At 36.1% G+C, this 23377-nt stretch overlaps 1 protein-coding gene across 1 annotated transcript; it reads left to right on the plus strand.

Moving 5' to 3' along the window:
• Nucleotides 1–8608: 8608 nt before the first annotated feature.
• Nucleotides 8609–21805, plus strand: LOC123534505 (uncharacterized; the record flags this gene model as incomplete). The annotated part of the gene is given in 5 exon segments (XM_053535308.1): nt 8609–9040; nt 15711–15772; nt 19138–19495; nt 19810–19880; nt 21722–21805. Coding segments are annotated over 5 exon segments (918 nt in total), but the record flags the coding sequence as incomplete, so codon positions are not given.
• Nucleotides 21806–23377: the final 1572 nt, after the last annotated feature.

Here is a 23377-nt window from a genome sequence, read left to right on the forward strand (position 1 = left end):
TCAAGAATTTAATGCTTTCTTTCCTTTTCCATATTTGTCACCCGTTTTCGCGATCGTGATTTTCGGATATTTCTGTCATTTCTTACGAGATTTTCTAGTGCAATTTAAATAAAAAATCAATAAAAAGTCTGCATTTAAGAAAATATTACAACTGTTGCCAAAGCAGCTCTTATTTTAAAGCATTTTTCGAAAATAAAAACAGGCAAAGGCACCAAACCCAACCCACTTTTAGACAATGTGCAAAATAGGATAACTTAAGATATATCCTGCAATTAAAAGATATTAAATATTTAAACACAGAAATAAAGTCACTCTTCAAGAAAATATTAGGCCATAAGACTTTATCATGATGATAAAATATATGCAAAATTTACCTTTTTCAATTTGCAACTTTAAATTGGATTTATAGTTTACTATCGGATGTAACATCATGATAGAAACTTGTGATCCTATGTGTATTTTTATGCCCCCCTTCGAAGAAGGAGGGGTATATTGTTTTGCAGATGTCGGTCGGTCGGAATGTAGACCACTCCATTTCCGGATGATAACTCAAGAACGCTTGGGCCTAGGATCATTAAAGTTGATAGGGAGGTTGTTCATCACCAGCAGATGACCCCTATTGATTTTGAGGTATGTATGTCAAAGGTTAAGGTCACAGTGACCCTGAATAGTAAAACGGTTTCCGGATGATAACTCAAGAACACTTGGGCCTAGGATCATGAAAGTTGATAGGGAGGTTGGCCATGACCAGCAGATGACCCCTATTGATTTTGAGGTTAGTATGTTAAAGGTCAAGGTCACTTTGACCCTGAACAGTTAAACGGTTTCCGGATAATAACTCAAGAACGCTTAGGCCTAGGGTCACAAAAGTTGATAGGGAGATTGATCATGACCAGTAGATGACCCCTATTGATTTTGAGGTCAGTATGTCAGAGGTCAAGGTCACAGTGACCAGGAACAGTAAAATGGTTTCCGGGCAAGAACGCTTGGGCCTAGTGTCAGGAAAATCGATAGTTAGGTTGGCCATGACCAGCAGATGATCGCTATTGATTTTGAGGTCATTAGATCAAAGGTCAAGGTCACATTGGCCAGGAACAGTTGAAACTGCTTTTTATAAATATGATACTATCGTAAAATTCTCATCATGTTGATACGTTACGACTATACTTTAATACAGAATTTCATTTACATGGTGTACATTGTTCCTGTTTTAGTATGTAAATAATGCATAAAGTAAGCTGTAGATAATAGATTGGGAATACCCTGTTGTGTTGCCTCCTTAATTATTATTTCTGGTAAGATATACTCTTATATATAGTGGCGCTCGCCAAATTTACGTATTTCACTTACATTTTGTTGCAATAATTCGGTGTATTGCCAAATTCTACATATTCACAAAACAATTCTTCTCGTTACCAGCTTTCTTCTATCTGAATAAGAATGTATGAGTGTTAATACACCGAAAGTATGAGACACAAATAATTTAAATCGACGTTTTTATATTTTGTAATAAATAACAAAATTATGGTCCGTATCCGCTTCCGTAGTTTAAAAAGTCGGACAGGTATTACCCACTCAAAATGTGTATTTTTCAATATTCAGAGCTTAGTAACATTGTGTTTAATAATTTATTTGATTATATTTCATGTAAAAATATTTTAAAAGACTCAATACAAAACAAAATATTGTACAGTTCTATGCGATTGCAAATCGTTCATCATTTTCTCATTCCTAGAAAAAATGACTTGATATTGAAACTAAAATGTTCACATGTTATATAAAACAGTTCTATAACTATAGATACCTTCTCTTCACGCCAAATGCGGTGTTTCTACGATGATATTGAAATCTTTCAAAATTTTACACGGGTGCCGCCATGATACTTTTACAATGACGTCATCGATTTCAGCGCGTGACAGTCAAAATTCTCGGGTATGGTGTTCCGTACGCGACATCTTTAAAAACTTGGTGTTTTTCATTTTTAAACTCCTTTTCTCGAGTTATTACATAGTAATATGAGCGGGACTTTTTACATAATGTACATAAATGTAGGTACTTTCGCGCAGTGTAAATAAAACTTCTGTTGCAATTAGTTCTACCACAATTGTTTCGTTGACTAGCCTAGTTGGAATTCACCTACACTCCATTGATCTCGTGTCAGAGCGTAAATCGGCGTTATCTTAGTAAAAACAAGATAGCGGTTTGTTTAAAAAGTTTTCATTCGACCATTAATTTCATAGCAATTTTAAAGTTCAGTTTTTTGGTTAATTTGAGAAAAGTAAAGTAGCTGGCGGTAAATCCTTCAGTAGCCGGCGAAATCGCCGACCGCCCTTCGGCTGAATCTGATCCGAGACTGAATCTAGACAAGCTTACTGTCACTGAGTGGCTGCTTTTTAATTTCTGACTTTTGCAGCCACCGCAGTTTAACCGTCACAATATAAGACAAACTGTATACGTCGGATTAGTTCGACTTATATGAATAGGATACGTCGTAGTAGCTAGCGACCACTGCTGGCTTTTACTGGTTGGGGACCCAGATTTGGACAATTTTACAGCCTTTTCAGCTGACAAATTTTCATTTTTAATTCAAGATCCATGAAATGTTACCTGAATCAAGTTCAGTTCTTCGGTGTCGCAAAACGCGAATTTTTTTGTATATAAAAATTAACTGACCACGTCACTGAGGCCTGAAAGAGGGGAACTATTGTCCAGTTATCTGGCACTTCTGCAGTAAAATAAATACAGATAAATTAGAAAAATTACAGCACAGAGCCTTAAGGATCGTCTATAATGATTTTGACTCATCATATAGTGAACTCCTCAATAGAGTGAATATGCCAACACTACACCTTGGCAGATTAAGAACTTTAGCCATTGAAACTTTTAAATGTTTGTACAACCTTTCACCACCATACATGTATCTACATGATTTAGTCACATTCAAAAACTCTAAATACTCTTGTAGGTACAGCAACACAGTCGAAATTCCAAACGTAAGGACAACTACCTACGGTAAGAGATCTTTCTGGTTTGAGGCGACCCAGGTCTGGAACAGTCTGCCAAACAACATACGCCAAGTAAACAACTACAAGGAGTTTGTTAGGCTGATCCGGACATGGGTCGGCCCAAGCTGCAAATGTTCAATGTGCCACTAGTTATTTATCCCTGTATTTCCCATCCTCAGTTACATTTCATCTTAATGCCCTATTGCATGCTTCCTTTTTGCTTGCTTTTTAGTCCTCTTGTTGCTTTTATTTTATATCTTTCAATTTCAGTTCCAGTTTTGGTTAGCTAGTCAGCATGCCAATAAACTATGTATTTTTAACCTTGTCTTATAATGACTCAGTCTTTAGCTCCAGCTTTTGTCAGCTAGTTAGCATGCCGCTAGACTATACTGTATTTTGACTCTCTGTGAGATAGTTGCTGATCAGTTCTTCACAAATCTAATTTGAGGGGGTATTTGATTTCTTAAGACTTTTTTCTTTCCTGGTTTTGCATATTCAGTTTCTTATTTACATGTAGTTTTATAGCAGTTTTTAGGCCATTCGTCAGGAGCAGCAGCTTTCCCACAATTTTTCAATTTTAAATGTGCTTAAATGTGCTATATTTCATGTGCTTTTAGATTAAAATTTTTATGAGTATGTATATTATATGTGTGGGTAATGTATATGTATGTTATGTACGTGTATATATGTATATGAAAATAGTGTCTAATATGATTAATTTTAATAATTTATTATCTTACTTATGGACCCTTACTTTGCTTGTCATGTTTCTTTATACTATATGCAATGTTTTAAATGTATATGAATATGTATTTTATAATCATAACTTAATCTTTTAGTTACAGTCTGTTTATTATTTTAAATGTTTCTTATGTCTTTGTTTAATAGTCGGCAAATAGCTTATTACTAAGGCTAATGTTATATTGTTAAAACATCCGACTCAAAATAAAGATTCTTGTATCTTGATCTTGAACTAAATTTAACGTTTTTAGCGTGTTGAAGGACCCAGAAATCGGACAGTAGGAAAACTATTATCATCATTTTTGTCATGCAGAATCACTTTTAGGTCGGCGTTAATGATAAAAAGACATGTTTACCTTGTTTACATTCAACTATTAATGTTTGATATAAGTCTGTCGAGACGTTAAAACATTCAGCTAGCCTATAAACGACACAAAATTTTAAGTAAAAAAATTGTTTTAACGAATTTAACTCGTGTTATTGACGAGAAAACCTTGACACTTGTTTTAAAACACGCAGTTTTCATGTTTGCATTTAGCAGATTGTAGATGAGTACCTCTTGAATAATGTTGGGGCCTCAAAACAAGTATGCGCATGCGCACTGAAAGCACATGCAGCTTCCCCCAGCGATAGCTGTCGCAACATTTCGTGAACAAATGTAAATATTCGAATTTTGTAAGTTTTACTTACCAATTTGCAATTGTTGCAGCGGATGTTGCGCATAAAGCAAGGGTCTGTCACCGTCTGTGTACTTGACAACAAATGATAAAAAATAATGCCAAAATAAGCGTTTACACAACTGTCCGATTTTCTTGGTCGTCCGAAATTCTGGGTCGCCAGCCAGTACACGACGGGAGGGAGTACAGTGCTTTAGGGTATAATGGATTTTAGGGTATAGGGGATAGGTTAATAAATTTTGCATACATTTAGACTTGAATTATTGTATAAATTTTCATGTTATTCTTTTACTGGCATGCAAAACAGACATTCTGACATACATTTTAAATGATTGCTTGTTGTGTTATTTTTCATATGTCATCAAATAAAACTCGAGGCTATCTTTTACTGACTAAATGAGTGTGTATGTAAAAACATCAATGAATGAAAAGTATTTGATAGAAATTTAAAAAGCTGAATGTTTTTGAAAAGAGAATACATTATTATTCTGATTTATAGTAACAAAATCTTGGGAAGCTTGTTTCTAGATGTGAATTTTAAACTTATAATGGAAAAGATGACCAAAGCTATACTGTATTAAATGGAGATCTCAGTTCAGTATATTAAAAATAATAGAAAATTCCAGGAGCGTAGGGACGATTTGAGCATTGGGGCGGTGAAGGAGGTTGGTTTGGGAGGCGGTAACCCCTCACATCAACGGGGTCCGGGAAAAATTGCATAAAGCTTGAGTAAATGGTGCAATCTAACGACTTCTTGGACTGCTCAGTAGCTGCTGAACATACTTGTTTTGTTTTCTCGAGTATGAGCGCTATTTACAGTTTAGTGTGTTTAAACACTGTAATGGTTGTACGATGTTAGATACGGACAATGTCTTGCCAAGATAGTGTGTTTGTGTGCATGTGTTTGGGTTTAACGTCTTTTTCAACAATTTTTCAGTCATATAAACGACGGTGTCTACTTGTAGCAGTGAGCACAATGCCCAACTTTATAGTGCTGCTTCACCGGAATATCACGCCATAGACACGTGACATGATACCCCACCCGGTCACATTATACTGACACCGGGCTGACCAGTCATAGCACTGCCCTCTTAATGCTGAGCGCCAAGCAAGGAAGCTGCTAGTACCATTTTTTATGTCTTTGGTATGACGCGGCCGGGGATCGAACCCATGACCTCCGGCACTGGAAGCAGACGCTCTACCACTAGGCTACCGAGGCGGTTTTGCCAAGATAGAACCTGTAATGTAAGTAGGGGATCGAGCACAAGACCTTGTCTTTAAGGCGTAATCCAATCCTTATGGCATGTTAGTCATTAAATTGCATTATAAAGGTATTTTCCATTTTTATGTAGTAGCTACCTTTTTCGGCTGAATCTGAGGCACAACATTAATTGCAAGTATCTATAATCTGTTTGGCAGTAAGCAATTAAATATGATTAACTTTCATTATGTCTCCCACCACACAGTGGTGTGGGAGACATATTGATTTACTCTAGTCTGTGTGTATGTCTGTCTGTCACAAATCTTGTCCACTTTTTTATGCCCCCGGCATCTACTGATGCGGGAGGCATATAGTGATTGTCCTGTCCGTTCATTCGTTCGTCCGTCCGTACGAGATTAACCAATTGCAAATGGGACCGTTTTGTCTAGCATCAATACTAGTACCCCTTACTAGAATGACTTGATACTAATGCAGATGTAACCTGTGACCATTCCTCATCTTCAGACATCACCTGACCACAGTTTGACCTTGACCTTGAACTTGACCTCGTTTTGGACTTAGGTTGCTTTGTGTCGACAAGGATGCCACCGGGGGCATCAAGCGTTTATTGAACGCAGCTCCTTGTTTTTCTCATTTTTAGCTCATCTGATTTTTTAATTGTCATCACTTGATCAGTGTCTGCGTTGGTGTTGCCTGGTTAAGTTTTACGTTTAGGTCAGCTTTTCTCCTAGCTATTTCTTTAAAACGCAACACTTGTTCATCATCAATAGCTGACTCTGTACAGCAAGAAACATGACTCCATCCTGCTTTTTGCAAGAATTATGGCCCCTTTTGGACTTAGAAAATATCAGATTTCTTGGTTAAATGTTATGTTTAGGTGAACTTTTCTCCTAAACTGTCAAAGCTATTGCTTTGAAACTTGCAACACTTGTTCACCATCAAAGCTGACTCAGCATAGCAAAAACATAACTCCATCCTGCTTTTTGCAAGAATTATGGCCCCTTTTGGACTTAGAAAATCAGATTTCTTGGTTAAGTTTTGTGTTTAGGTAAGCTTTTCTCCTAACTGTCAAAGCCATTGCTTTAAAACTTGAAACACATGTTCACCATGAAAAGCTGACTCTGTACAGCAAGAAACATAACTCCGTCCTGCTTTTTGCAAGAATTATGGCCCCTTTTGGACTTAGAAAATATCAGATTTCATGGTTATGTTTTATGTTTAGGTCAACTTTTCTTCTTAACAGTCAAAGCTATTGCTTTAAAACTTGGAACATTTATGTGCCATTAAAAGTTGACTCTGCACAGCAAGTACCGTAACTCTACATTGCTTTTTGCAAGAATTATGGCCACTTTAGGACTTAGAAAATTATGGTTAGGACAATATTATACAGTGACAAAAAATCAGATGAGCTTCTGCACCCGCAAGGCGGTGCTCTTGTTTTTCACAAAACTTGAATAAAATGTGTTTGACCATAAGTTCCTCGGCCAGGTTTGATAACTAGCCAAATCGGCCCAGGCACTTCAGAATTATGGCCCTTGAATTACCGAAAATCAGCTTTTTACTCTTGTCAGCACTCTTAAGGTGAACATTTCTCATCCAATCTTCACCAAACTTGACCTAAATGTTTTTGACCATAACTCCTTGGCCAAGTTCATTAACTAGCCAAATCGCCTGAGGCACTTCAGAATTATGACCATTGAAATACTTAAAATCAGCCTTTTTACTCTTCAAATGTATATTTGCAGAGAGTAAACAGTATATAAAGACTGACTTGCTATTTAGTTGATTAGGCAGTTGTGGGAGACATGCGCTTTTCTCAAAAGCAGCTCCAATTAATAAATGTATCACCTATATTCAGAGTCTGCAGGGCGTGAAAATACAGCGACCTTTGGTTGTTATGGATTATCAGTTTTGTACAACATCCTTTGACCAAGGTGATCTTGCAAGGTGTTAGCGATATTGCAAGATTCTGTGTACATAGCAGTCGCCGATGCACTTCATGATACTAGTGAATTGACTGTTGGCAAGGGAAGACCGCTGTATTAATTCTCAATTATATTTTCTAGTCATTTACGAGTTCAGCATTTAGCCGCTCCTCGAAATATTGGGGCGGCACCTGCCGCCCCAGTTACTACCCCCTTGCATTCACATCAGTAGGATTGTTGTGAGCAGTCCCTTCTCTGCATGATATAATTTCAACCAAACAGTTCTTTCAACACTTCTGAAAGATGTCAAAGTGGGTGCTGGACTATTTCTATACTATACCCAAGGGTTGTTCTGGGTCCATAAAGGCCAAATGTAAAATGTGCCCATCTGTAATTTCTGGGAATACATATATAAAAATACATGAAAGCGTAAATACTGAATATTAGAAAATGGAAATTATGTTCTTAGTTTGTTTGTCACAGCTTAATTTCACAAGTTAATGATGATTATTAGTACAATAATACCATATAGTGAGATACAATGCCAAAAAATTAAGTTTCTGGGTTTCCAGATTAATGAATCATTAATTGCAATAGTTATCAAATCTATAAATAAAGTTAAAATCTATATATTCAATTATATATACCTATATTTCTGTCGTCCAAACAAATGGTTATATTGAAAGTAAGCAAATGTAATCATGATTGCTTGAGTGCAAGTTATGTAATGTAATCAACTACTGATGCAAATGTAGAGTAATCAAATGTAATTGTAATTAGAAAATATCAAAGTAATTGTAATGTAATCAATTACTGACACATCAGCCCCAAGTCTGCATGTACACACACACTTGTTGTTGTTGAGTTTTCCTGTTTATTTGATTATGACTTTACATACTATTTTCTTATACAGTTTTGATACTTTCCTTTTCTATTTTCCAAAAACATATTACAAAATGTCTTGGGGATAATTGCTGGATATTGCATATCAGTTCACTTATTTGTTTAAATGAAGTGGTATAGAGTCTCCCCCGAGACATGTACTTGTACTAAAAGCAGACTCTATTTTTAAACTTGTATTATCAATCATCATCATTACATTGTAAGAATCTCTACCTAGGTGCAGCATGTCCGAGGAAAGTCTCATATTTTCTGTGTTGGGCCTGACTGTCAGAGGATTTCATTGTAATGCTGACAAGTGGGTGCCTAAAGGAGGTCAGCGACTGTCATGTGCCCTTCGTTCTGGTGCAATTGATGTATTAAAAGATGATCAGTCAGTTGGGAAAGTTGCAACAGAAGCTCCTAATAAGTTCAAAGACTGGGTTAAAGCAGATGGAACTATTGAAGCTGTAGTTATAGGATTGCCAAAAAAACATCGTGGGAAGAAAGGAGAAGAAGTGCCTGTCATGTTTGTTTTTAGAAGCAAGAAGGACTACAGAATGATTAAATTTAAAAAGGCAATAACCTCAGGTAATTTCATTTATATTATACATATTTATGTTGTACAAAAATATCATAATTATGCTTTATACTTACATACAAAATGAATTTTTATTTTTTAGCTCGTCTGATTTTTGAAAAAAAAGATCTATGCGGTATTATTTTCACTTGATCATGGGCCTCGGCGTGGGTAATTTTTTTAGGTTCACCTTTGCACACTTGTTTACCATCATTAATTGACTATGTAGGCTAAGAACCATAACTCTGAAATGCATTTTGTCATAATTATGGCCCTTTTTGTACCTTGAAAGATTGAGTTTCTTGGTTAAAATTTTGTTTAGTTGCGCCTTTTCTTATCACCCGTGAGAACTATAGCTTTGAAACTTTGCACACTTATTTACCACCATTAAATAACTATACAGACCAAGAAACAGAAATATGACCCTTTTTGTACTTAGAAAGTCAGTATTTCCTGATTCCTTTTTTTTTGTATTTGTTTAAGTTCACTTTTCTTGGATACTTACTATAGCTTTAAGTAAGAAGGCCAATAAGTGTAACTCTTTTCTTATATATTGTCCAGCACTTGCAGACGAGCGATGGTACCCGCATGCGGTGCTCTTGTTTCCTTTAGGGTTGCGCAATTAAAGCGTTATCAAAAACATTCCACAGTTTATATATGGCAAGACTTTGAATTTACAAATTTTTATTTCATCAAAATTCCTTGGTGTGACCACCAGATCTTAATTTATTGAAAGAACTTGAAATGTAAAAATTCTAGAGGACAGCTGAAAAGTACTGTTTCTAATTCTGGTCAAGGCTTTATTTTCATTTATTTATTTGGTAAAAGGTCAGTTGTTGAAAATTGATATTTTTCTTGTATCATCAGAAAGGTTGTTTCTGGTTTATAATCTTTAGGTAGGGTTTTCATACTGTCACCAAACTTGGTGTATAGTATTATGTTACTAGGATAGAGTAATAAATAGAACGACAACGATTGTGTTCTAACTATGTTTAATGTGTAGTAGTTCCTTGCTAAACTCAAGTGAGGCCCAGATACAGCATACATTGCATTATATAGGTGAAGGGCACATAACTCTTCCAGGCTTGCTGGATCAGGTTACTATATACAAACTATTACATCTCTCCTCTTTAAGAAAACAACATATACATATATAATTATTCATAAAAAATAATGCAAAATCTTATGACAACAGTTATTCAGGCTAATAGGTCCACTGATCTGTAATGACTATGCAGTAAGAAACATATTTTCTTCAAGATTAAATAGTCATTACTTCCTTTCACAAATGACCCTTATCCTGTAGCTACCATTGTCCATGAACTTCATAGTCATTATCACCTGACTACCAAATCGTGTAGATTGACAGTCAGATGATTCAATTATCCTTGGTATCACTGTTCTTCCGGTTCTGGTAACATACTAGTAAATGCTTGAATCCACATTTTGAGAGGTATTAGCAGGGACCTGTGAAACACTTGCCTCTTTGATTTCAGACATCAAAGGTGTTTCATCTGTATGAGAGGGTGTTTGTATTTCAGGATCTAGAGCACCTGTTTCCGGACTGGGTTCATTAGTTTTGAGCAGTTCCTGTCTATTGCATCTATAAATAGCACCATCTTGAGTGCAAACTGAATAAGACCTGTAATTGTGCCTTTCAGCTAAGTTACAACTGCTGGTTGCCAAGTTTTATTCAGCTGTTGTATCCGAGCTGTTTGACCTATACTAAGAGGCTCTAAGGATTTGGTCTGCCTGTCATAATAAGATTTCCCCTTCCCTTTGCTAATTTTAATTTTTCTTGACCAGAGTTGGAGAGAAAATTTAGGGAGTGAGATTATCTCTTGAGGTGGTCAGTACAGACCCTATAAGCAACTGAGCAAGGCAGAGACCTGATTCTAGAGGGGTTATTCTGTACTCTAAAATTCCTATTAGTGGATCCCCTTTACTTGCCTTAGCTTTTGTCAGAATGTTCCTGTAAACAGAGACATATTTTTTTTTCAGCTAGACCGTTTGACTGCTTATGGTATGGGTTACAGGTTTCGTGCTTAATGTCCCATTTCCTTGCAAAATCTGCAAACTCCTGTGAGCTATAACAGGGCCCATTGTCAGATATAACCTTTTCACTTATTCCCTTTCTGGCCATTTTAGCTTTTATTCTGTTAATAACTGTATGGCTTTTCATGTCTGGGATCTCTTTGACCTCAAAATACCTGCTATAGTAATCAACTACAGTCACATAGTTTTTAATTTCTTAGGTGAATAGATCTGTACATATGATCTGCCATGGGTAATCAGACACTTCTGTAGGGACCAAAAGCTCGCTAGGATTTGAATCCCTAAGCTGCAGACAGATGCTACGATTAGGTATCATGTTTGTTATGTCTGCAGAAATACATGGCCAAAACATCACATCAGCTGCCCTCCTAAAACATTTTTCTACCATCATATGACCTGAGTGAATTAACTCTAACATCTTTGACCTCATTACTTTGGGCATGATTATTTTATTGCCCTTCGTGATTAAGCCATCAACTGCAGCTAACTCATCTCTGTAGTTCCAATAGGCCTGAATTTGTGGTGGACAATGATTTTTGGCTTCTGGCCAACCCTGAAGTATAACAGAACTCAATAGGGTCAATTGGCTGTCTTGAAAAGTTAAGGATTTTATTTCTTGCATTTTTCTATCAGAGACTGGTAAACTTGAAATTACTATGTTCACTTGCAAGTCTATGCCCTCAGATAGTTCTGGTTATGTGCCCTCAAGAGACTTCCTACTTAAGGCAACAGGATAAATGCTAGAAAAATGTTTAAGCACAATTTAATACCTCTGTAACTGAAGGAGCATGCGCTGTAAGTGAGCAGGGGCTGCAAACAGGGGGTTCTTAAAAACTGAAATCAATGGCAAATGATCAGTTTGCGCATCAACCTTCCGACCATAAGTAAAATGCGCCTACACCCAAATAAAATTGCAAACATTTCCTTCTCTATTTGTGCATAATTCATTTCGGAAGGGGCGAGAGACTTAGATGCATCTGCAAATGGTTTTCCTTTTTGAAGGAGGGTAGCCCCTAAACCTTTCTTGCTGGCATCAACTTGCAAAGTCAGCGTTTTGCTATGATCGTAATAAGCCAAGACCTGACCTGGGTCTGTGATTATATCCTTAAGCAATTGAAAAGCGTTCATTTGGGGCTTTTCCCAACAGAAATCATCATCTTTAGACAGTAGTTTTCTTATTGTGGCTATGACTTTTGATAAATTTGGTGCAAACCGCGACACCATTGCAACCCAAATGGAAGTCTTAGGTAATGATATCTGCCAAACATAGTATTGAACGTAGAAAGAATCGATGGGTGCTCAGTGAGTTTTAATGCCCAATAACCTGATCTTGAATCAAGCTTTATAAAATATTTGGCCCCTGCTAGTAGCGGCAGAATGTCATCTAGAGTTCTCATAGGATAATGAGGACGGAGGATGGCTTTGTTCAGATCCCTCTGGTCAAGACATATTCTTATATGTCCCTGGCGTTTCTCTGCCACAACTATGGAGCTTACCCAGTCTGTAGGTTCGTTAACCTTAGCAACAACACCTAAATTTTCCATTCTGTCCAACTCCTGTTTGACTCTATCTTGTAATGCTACGAGGACTTTACGGGGTGGGTGGACTACTGGTGTTACGGAGTGGTCAATGTGAATAGTGCATTCTCCAGGGAAGAGTCCTATACCCTGAAAAACCTTTGAATGCTCTTAAAGTACTAACCTTTTTGAGAGAGGTACTTGATGGGTCTCGGATTCTACAGAATATGTAGGCTCAATTAGACCAAAGTCTATGCTGGACTGGAGCCCAAACAATGGAGGTGACATAGTATCTACTACATGGTAAAGAACACCCCCCCCCCCTTATGTCCTAATCCCGGGTGTATGCAATGGAGTGTTAAACATCCCCTTAACTTCAGCTCATTCCCATTGTATGCGGATAACCTCGTGTTTGACTTTTCAAGGACTGACTTGATGCCTAGACTCTGAAATACAGTAAATGGTAAAATATTTACCTGACTACCGGTATCAAATTTGAATTTTACACACTGTTTAGTAGGACCAACCTCTATCTCTGCAAATACCTGCCCATTTGTTACTTTGGATTCAACACTATCAGCAAATACATTTTCACTGTCTGCGCTATCCTCACAGATTTCATGAACAATAGATCTACATATTAATCCGAAATGGTTCCTTGTTTACATTTAAAACACTGTTTCCCTTTTGCAGGGCAGAACTGAGTTATTCCATGTCTTTCCTACAGTTCGAACAGCTGTTACGTCTTTTATTGGCGGTGTCTTCCCTGACGCCCAATCTACCATTCCTGAGGGCCTGAGGTTTTATGACCAGTTAGCTGGCCTGAGAAATTGTGACCAGTATCCTGTAGCTCCTGCGTGTTCCTACTAGCTCTCACTGCATTGATAATGCAGCCTGTGGCCTGTGTCTGGTTTATCTCATGAAGTTGCTCCAGGGCATATTCCAAATATTGACATATTTCCACTGCTTTATCAAGTGTCAATTTGTCACCCTCATTTATCATTTTTTCTCTCATTCTTAATGATTTGACTCCGAAAACTACTCTATCTCGGATAATTTCATCCTTGTCATGAAAATTGCAGTCTGTTGCAAGCAGTCTCAACTTTGTAATAAGTTCCTCAAATGTATTTTTTCCCTGTACTTCATGATAGAATTTTAACCGAGCAAACACAGAGTTTATTTTTGGCTACAGGTGTACCTTAACTGCCTCACATATTGGGTGTACCTTTTCTTGTCATCGGCTGACAAACTTAATGTCCCATAGATATGTCGGCCTTTTTCTCCCATCCATAGTAACAAATATGTAATGTGAACAGTTCCTTCTTTTTCAACTAGAGGCCCTTTAAATATAAGTTCACAGTTTTCTTGGAATTTTCTCCTTGTCTCAGGCAGATTGCTACAGTTCCAGTCCATGTGTGGAGTTGGAATACCACTGAGATCAGTCTTGCACAAACTAACTTAATCCAGTTTCAAATAAATTCATACCTTATCCTTTGGCTGTGAGTTCAATAATTCCTTAATTCCATCTCATATATAGCAAGCTACGAAAGCAAAAAGGAGATACAGAAATGGGCTGCATGTGTTTGTGTGTATATTATGTGTTGAATAACCTGAAAAAGATGTTCCACATGATGAGATTATATGTTGCGTGTAAGACCAAGATCTCTGGCTTGAAGGTCAAGGCCACATTTTGAGCTAGAAGGATAACAGGGTTAGTTTTTATTTCTGGTCCATAACTATTCAGTCATCAAGGGATTTCAATATATGTCATATTTGTTCTCCATAATGAGACAATTTGTTGCCCTTAAGACTCTTCCCCTATTTGAGAGGTCAAGGTCGTGTTCAGAGGTAAATAATTTAAGGCTATTTTACTTCGTTATGCATGGATGGATATTCAAGATTACATATTAGGTCACACCACAACAATATTATGTGTCTTATGCAAGGCCCACACTCCTAGCTAAATGGTCAAGGCCACACTGAGGTTTAAAAGATTCATTTTAGCTCTTTTGAGTTTTGAAATAAATCTTCTAGGTATTTTCGTCACGTTAGCGTTGGTAAAATTTTTTGTTTAAGTCCACCTTTTTTAAAAAAAAAAAAAACTACTGGAAGACCTACAACTCTAAAACTTTGCACACTTGTTTATCATTATTAGTTGAGTGTGTAGGCCAAGAACCAAAACTCCGATATGCATTTTGTCAAAATTATGGTCCTTTTTGTACTTAGAAAATTTGAGTTTCTTGGTTAAATTTTTTGTTTAGGTCCACCTTTTTTAAAAATATTTAAGAGGTAGAGCTTTGAAACACTTGTTGTTTATCATCATTAGGCGAATATGTAGGAAAAGAACCATAATTCTAACCTGCATTTTGTCAGAATTATGACCCTTCTTGTATTTAGAAATTCTGAACTGTAACTCTTTCCTTACATACTTTCCAGCACTTGCAGACGAGCGATGGCATCCGTAGCCGGTGCTCTGGTTTAGTCCAGCCACTTATTTTATGTGCATGGATGGATATTCTAATAACTTGTCATAAATATTCAACATTACATGAAAATATGTTCAACAATACATGACAATATGTCCTTTGAAAGACTCTGACCTCTAGTCTAAAGGATTAGGTGACAGGGATCTCAGTCAATTTTCTTTTTTTATTGGTTCATCATCATGTAATTATTTCCCTTTTATATAATTATGGATGATACATGTTGTGTCTAATTATCTGCTCTTCAATTGTTGTATTATATATCTGAAAGGATAATTGGATCTCACATAATGGGGAAGTTATTGCCAATTATCATTTAGTCAACAAAGTTCCTTTCATTTTCTTTACTAGTTTCAAAGTTATCATGCGGGCAAAATAATGCGACTGACAGAGGAATAGATGGACAGACTGCATTCCTCTAGCATCTTTCGACTTTCATGGCACAGGATAATTGCACTGTCTAGAAATAGTTTTTTTTGAGTGAAAAGATTGACTATTGGTTGTAGATCTTTTGATTATATACTGTATAGGTCTGTGATTGTTAAAGATATGAACATCATTGTAAGAACATCTTTCTGTAGCTTCTAAGCTCCATGTGGAACAAACATTAATTATTTTTATTTTAGGCATTTCGAAGCTGAGAAAGAAATCTACGAAGGTTGTGGATGGAGATGCAAGTGAAGAAATGGTATATTTGAATATTAATTTCAATTTAAACATAATACAGTGTACAGGTTGCATTAGAGACAGCAGAAATTGTGTCATTTTGCTCCCGAACAATTTCTGAATTAAAATATATATATATATGATGGGATTTCACTCAGCCTGACCAGAGTTATTGCCCTTGACTTAGTCAAATTATGCATGAATGGTGTAAATGTTTGGGTTGCATATATCTCAGAAAGTATTTGACCTCGAGTTTTGAAACCATAGGAGTATTATTCAGTATGTGAGGCTTTCCACCTGGAGCTTTGTGTGGGATTTCATTCCGCAAGACCAGAGTTCAGGCCCTTGATTTAGTCCAAATATGCTCTAAGGGCCTAAAAGATTGTGTCTCATGTATTTCAAAACATATTTGACGAAACGTCATGAAACTTTAGAGGAATGTTGTTCATCATGTGAAGTGGTGCATCTGATGTTTTATTTGGGATTTACCCCCCACAACTCCTTCCTTGTTTTACACCTTTCAAAAATGAATGAATATATTTCTAACTCTGTTTCTTTTATTTTGTGTTTCCTGATGATGTTTTTAATATCCCCACCCTACCCCCACCCACTGAACTTGCACCCTCAACCCAAGATAAGGGTTAACTTAGTATTTTATTTTCAACAAGTAACATATGATCATTCTATGACAGGAAGTAAAAAGGAAACTGATCTACTTATACTCCCAGATAAAAAGTATGTAGAGGCTATATTGGATTTACGCATGCGTCTGTCTATTCATTGGTTGGTCTGTCCATTTTGTTCACTCTGTATCTTCTTAACAGCTGGGAAGATATTCATAGAACTGGCATCAGTTGTTAAACTCATCAAGACGAGAAAAAAAAACAAAGTCATTAGGTCCTAGGTCAAGGTCTCACTTAAAGGTCATCTGATAGATAGCTTCTGTATCGGCTCCATACGTCAGTTCTTTTCCTCACCAAGACGACTTGCAGAGCTCACAACCCAGGTTACAAAGTTCAAGACCAAAATCACACTTGCAGGTTATAGGTGAAATAGGTTAACTTTGTGTCTGCTTCATTTTTTTATAAGCGAGAACAGAGCACACTAGGTCCATGGTCAAGGTCATACTTTGGCGTCAAAGGTCAAATAGCTAAAATTTCGTTTTCTCGCAGTATCTTCTAAACTACTGGAATAAATTTGATAAAATTAGCGTCAGTAGTTAACCTCATCTAGATGACATGCAGATTGCACAACCCAGGTCATTTAGCCTATGGTCAAGGTCACACCAAAGATCAAATGGCTAAAATTTGTGTTCGCTCTTTATCTTCTTAAGGACGCTCGCTACAGTTTCGTTTGTTTTTTTCTCAATAATAGATTTTGATGAAATGGTTTGTATTAAAAGATCAGATTATGATGTATCGAAAAATGAAATAAAAATACTATGTCACCAGCTTTTTTTCAGTTTAATTTGCCCCTAGATATGGTGCTATTCAAATCACTCTGCGTCCGTGGTCCGTCCGTCATTCCGTCCGTCCGTCCGTTAACAATTTCTCGTTATCGCATCTCCTCAGAAACTACTGGGGGGATTTTGACCAAACTTTGTCAGAATGATGTATTGATACCCTAGTTGTGTCCCTCTGAAAATCAGACTGGTTCAACAATTTATGAGTGAGTTATGGCCCTTTGTTTATTTCTATAATTTACATAGATTTATATAGGGAAAAATTTTGAAAACCTTCTTGTCCAAAACCACAGAGCCTAGGGCTTTGATATTTGGTATGAAACATCATCTAGTGGTCCTCTACCAAGAGGATTCAAATTATTTTCCTGGGGTCAAATATGGCCCCGCCCCGGTGGTCACATGGTTTATATAGACTTATATAGGGAAAAACTTTGAAAAACCTCTTGTCGAAAACCACATGGCCTAGGGCTTTGATATTTTGTATGTGACATCATCTAGTGGTCTTCAACTAAGATTGTTCAAATTATCCCCCTAGGATCAAATATGGCCCCGCCCTGGGGGGTCATCTGGTTTACATAGACTTATATAGGGAAAAACTTTGAAAATCTTGTTGTCCAAACCACAAAGCCTAGGGCTTTGATATTTGTAATGTAGCATCATCTAGTGGTTCTCTACCAAGTTTGTTCAAATTATCCCCTAGGGTCAAATATGGCCCCGCCACGGGGGTCACATGGTTCATATAGACTTATATAGGGAAAAGCTTTTAAAATCTTCTTGTCAATAACCTACAACATTCAAATTTAGACCACATGTATATTTTTGAGTGGCAAGACGAACCTTGACATGAGTTGGCTTTGATTTTGACCTAGTGACCTACTTCCACATTTCTCAAGCTACAGCCTTCAAATTTGGACCACATGCATAGTTTTGTGCACCGCAAAAACTTTGACCTTGATTTTGACCTAGTGACCTACTTTCACATTTTTGAAGGTACAGGCTTCAAATTTGGACCACATGCATAGTTTTGTGTTCCGAAATGAAATTTGACCTTGATTTTGACCCAGTGTCCTACTTTTACATTTCTGTAGCTACAGCCTTCCAATTGGGACCACATGCATAGTTTTGTGTATCGAAACAAACTTTGACCTTTACATTGACCTAGTGACCTACTTTCACATTTTTGAAGGTACAGGCTTCAAATTTGGACCACTTGCATAGTTTTGTATTCCGAAAGAAGATTTGACCTTGATTTTTACCTAGTGACCTACTTTTACATTTCTCAAGCTACAGCCTTCAAATTTGGACCACTTGCATAGTTTTGTGTACCGAAATTTACTTTGACCTTAAGATTGACCTAGTGACCTACTTTCACATTTCTGTATCTACAGGCTTCAAATTTAGACCACATGCATAGGATTGTGTACCGAAACAAACTTTGACCTTGACATTGATCTAGTGACCTACTTCCAGATTTTTGAAGGTACAGGCTTCAAATTTGGACCACATGCATAGATTTGTGTTCTGAAGTGAAATTTGACCTTGATTTTGACCTACTTACACATTTCTCAAGCTACAGCCTTCAAATTTGGACCTCTTGCATAGTTTTGTGTACCGAATCAAACTTTGACCTTAAGATTGACCTAGTGACCTACTTTCAAATTTCTCAAGCTACAGCTTTCAAACTTGATGCACATGCATAATTTTGTGTACAAAGAACTTTGTACTTGAAATTGATCTAGTGAACTACTTTCACATTACTCAAGCTACAGCTTTTGAATTTGGACCACATGCACAGTGTTGTGTTCGGAAATGAAATTTGACCTTGAGCTAGTCAATAAGTCTAAACCCTTTGGATTGAAAATCTTAGGAAATAAGTCAGTATACGACTTGTGTATTATATATAAAGCAGTAATTTTATTTTTCAGACATTTTCAGATACTGATGAAAACCAGTTTGAATTTTCCGTAAGGGGAATGACAATGAGAGGATTCCATGTTTACAATAAACTTTGGGTTCCAGAAATTGGTGACCGTATTTTATGTTCAGTGAATGATGACCACTCTGTTGAAATGGTGAAAGATGGTCAAACTATCGGACATGTGCAGACAGAAGGTCAAGCGTTATTCAGGAAGTTCATAAAGGCAAAGGGTGTTATACACGCAGTTGTGAACGCAGAACCAAAACAACACAGATCAAAGGGTGAAGAGATTCCTGTAATTTATCAGTTCTCGGCAGATGACTGGACAAACCGGCTCCAAAATATCAGAAATGAGATACGGAATGGTAAAAATACTTCATTTTATGCAAACTGTCGTGCTCTTTTATGCTTTCAGCATCCAATCGCTTTTAGTATAATTTTCTGGTAACAGTTTTTTATTAATCTCGCCCCCTAGTCATTACCATCGTTGCATGAATCTCTCTCTACGATATGCGAATGCTTTGGTTCTACTGCACGGGGAAATCAAATAATGTCACGTTAAATTTGAAATGAATTTGAAATGTTTTAACTGGAAAGTTATACTGCACACAAGTGCAGTCGGGACCTGCAGTCAAAATAACAAAATGGCTGCAGATATAATCTATGATAATAATTTCAGATATAAAGAAAGGAAGTGAAAAGAAAAAGAGCCTTAAGTTTATACGCAGTAATGAGGAGTCGCAAAATGAGGTAAACATTCATTACGTGTTTGTATCTTCAAGAGAAAACTTGTTGGTAGGCTACCAAGTGTAACACAGAGCAAACATGTCATACATTTTAAATCAGTGTCATGTGTATGTTTAAGCAAGTAGATGAAAAGTTTAAAGTCATTCAAAAATAATTACACAATTGCATACAATTACAATTAATCTCTTGACAATGCATAATACTATGGTCATGTATCATCAGAGGTCAAGAACTTACATTAACGAAAAACAAAAGTTTTAGGTCTTATTAAATGTTGTCGTTGATTTGATAACTAGGGAATGATAAATCTTGCTCAAACCGGATGGTAACAACTAAAATTGTTATTTAGGAGGTTGCTTGTAGCATGCCTAATCGCCCGGCTTGTTATGTAGTACATAGCATTTAATTATACTAATTTTGTCTTTTTACAAAGCTGATATTCTAAAAAGAAATTTGTCATCTTGACGGCGTTTCATAAAGCATCTGTAGTTTGGACTTATGAAACATAATCCTGGCTTTTAAAACTTCTGTAGTTGTAAAATTATGCATTTCATTCTCTAATAGTCCGAAATGTTTGAAGTACTACGATCTAAATAAGACACTGACATCTGTTATGAGTTATGAAACGCAGTGACATGGCCGGTGGATCGGGAGTAAATATGTCCTGTACAAAAGCCAGAGAACAGGTTACATGATAACCTGAAAGATCTTTAATCGACTTCTTCTCATAAACCTCGAATTAGAATCGTCATCTAATTTGATCAGAATCATCCGTGTATAGACTTTTCTCACATTTTTCCGAAGGTCGAGCTTGACTGTATTAGGGGTCACCTGAGCTATTAATGTTAAAGCCTTACTAATGTTTTTTCATGAACCACTTGATGGATCCTTACTGAAGTTTGTCTGTTGTATCTTAGATAAACCTTTCGCAAACATTCTCGCATACCAGAGGTCTACCATAGGGCCCTAGTTTATTGATGAACCTCTGATGGATGAGAATGTTTTCAAATTGTTCTGCTTTATGCAGTTAAAGTTCGCCATAGTTAAAAATAACAAAACTTAAATGACTTGTCATGAACCACTTACTGTATTTTCATCAATTTTGGTCTGGTAGCATCATTGGATTGACCAAATGGTTCTGTATGACTGCACTTAGAGGCAACCATAGCTAAAAAAGAAAAAAAAAGTTTTATTTTTATGCAGTAGACCTAATCAAGCATTGCAAAATAAGATAAATTTCTAATAAGTGATTTTATTTCAGAAAGTAAATATGTCGAATAGCTGCCATGTGCAAAACTGAACGACGAAAACGTCTTAAAACAATGTCATGTTTATTTTTAGCTATATGAAAATATAAACGTAGTTTAACAGTAATGCGCAATTGAATACACTCAGAGATTATTAGTTTTGTGGTCATTATCGACAAAGGTCAATTTCACACTAATCTGCAGACTTAACGAAAGAGGGTGATTTTTACAATCTTTTTACCTCCGGATTATAAAATGTTGTCATCCATTATTGATTTGATAACAAGAGAATGGTGAACAACGGTTTCCTATTGAGTTTGTTACTGAATGGGGTTGCATGTTGCATGTAGCGTGCCTAATCGCATTGCTTGGTTTACAACAGCATTTAGTTATACTAAATTTTTCTTGTTGCAGAACAAATATTCTCAAAAGACATTTGTCATTTTAGCGGCGTTTCATGAAGCATGTGTTTAGGACTTCATTAAACTCATCATTAGTCTTTTGAAATATAACAACGTACAATTTATTCTCTAATTGCTACAAATGTTTGAAGAACGGCGAAATATTTAATAAGATACTAAACTTTTTTCTATACAGGCTGGGCCCTCATATGAAACACAGTCTATGGACAGGGCCGGTACATCGGGAGAAAATAAGTTCAGTACAAAAGTCAGTGAACAGGTATCTGATAAGCACCTAATTGTTCATTTACTGAAATATTGTTTTACCGTCATAGTATAAAATATGATGTGTATCAGCAGGAGTATTGCATAATAGTTAAAAGAATTTAAGTGTAATGTTTGGAACTAAAGCGCTGTTTTCAACAAAACATAGCAAAAACGTCTGTCTTATTTCAAAATAGTTTTTCAATGAATAAAAGTAGGCATATTTCGTAATTTTCTAATGCACATTTGTTTCCTACTGCATTTCAATAAACTCGATCCCTTTACAGATGAAAAACTCAAATGAAAACATAGTAGATGATATGGAAGATATATCAGCAGTAAGTAATGAAAGCCACCCAGAGAACACGGAAAATGGAAAAGGAGAAAAAATATCAGACAGAAAAAATTCAAGTGGACAGGTAATCATATATATTTAAAATGATACCACGAAGGCATTTGAGGTTCGATGTTTATAACGGTTACGTCCCTTTATAATTCAATACAATAAAAAGTAAAAAGAAACATCATAAAATTGGCAGAATGAAATATTTGTCATTTAAATTATGTCACCAATTTGTAATATTGGTACATGTTCGTACAGTGCAACCTTAATAGAACGAACACATTGGGATGACGAAAATGTGTTTATTGAAAAGAGAAGTGGAGATTAATTTACTAAGAATTGCATCTAATGGGAAGAACTATATTTGTCTTTGTAGCCTAAAATGATAAAATACATAGTTCAATAAAATGTATATACAAAAAATTTGAGATATGAATTATAGGACTGTCAATTCTTATTTTAACAAAAGATAACACACTTAGTTTATTGTTACCTATTAGTATATAATACTAATTAGAATTTTTTAGAATAGTTCCCGTGTAATGTGTCTATCAATTCAGTTTCAGGTATTTAGGCTAGAAAACATGTTATACATCACAATGTAATTGTCAGTAATAGGTTTACACGGTAATGTTCATTTCGTTTAATACATGGACGGTGTTTTGAGGAAAAACTAAACGTGAATGGTTTAACATTTTTTTTTTTTTAAATGGGTTATATTGATGATAATTGTTATAATGATGATACTAATAAATAACGTGATCTTCGTCGTCGTCTTCGTCATCATCGTCTCAAGAAGTATGTATGAAGGGGTCCGTATAATGAAAGTAATGATAATAAAACTGAAATAAGAATAATAAACGTGATCATCAACGTCGCCGTCATCCTCATCGTTATCGTCTTGGTACGCCGAATAAATTTACAATGACCTTGTCACTCCCTTCTTTATCCCTACAGTGAACGAGAATATAGAGGACCTTATTCATTTCAATTTAGTATACCGTTTCTATCATACCTCACATAAATGCCCAATGCAAAGTTCCCATCAGTTTAACTTGAATAATATAATTATCATGTTCCCAAGTGATTTAATATTTCTTGCGCAAAATAGTTATTTTCTTTTCTGAGCATAAGATATTATCCGTAATTTAATACCACATGCACAACAATGCTATTTTAGTTCTCTGCGCATGTGACAATATTTTTCTTATCTCCCGTTTGGTGATATAGTATTTTCGCATTGAT

Source organism: Mercenaria mercenaria, unplaced genomic scaffold (genome assembly GCF_021730395.1).
Source record: "Mercenaria mercenaria strain notata unplaced genomic scaffold, MADL_Memer_1 contig_4700, whole genome shotgun sequence".
Taxonomy (NCBI): domain Eukaryota; kingdom Metazoa; phylum Mollusca; class Bivalvia; order Venerida; family Veneridae; genus Mercenaria; species Mercenaria mercenaria.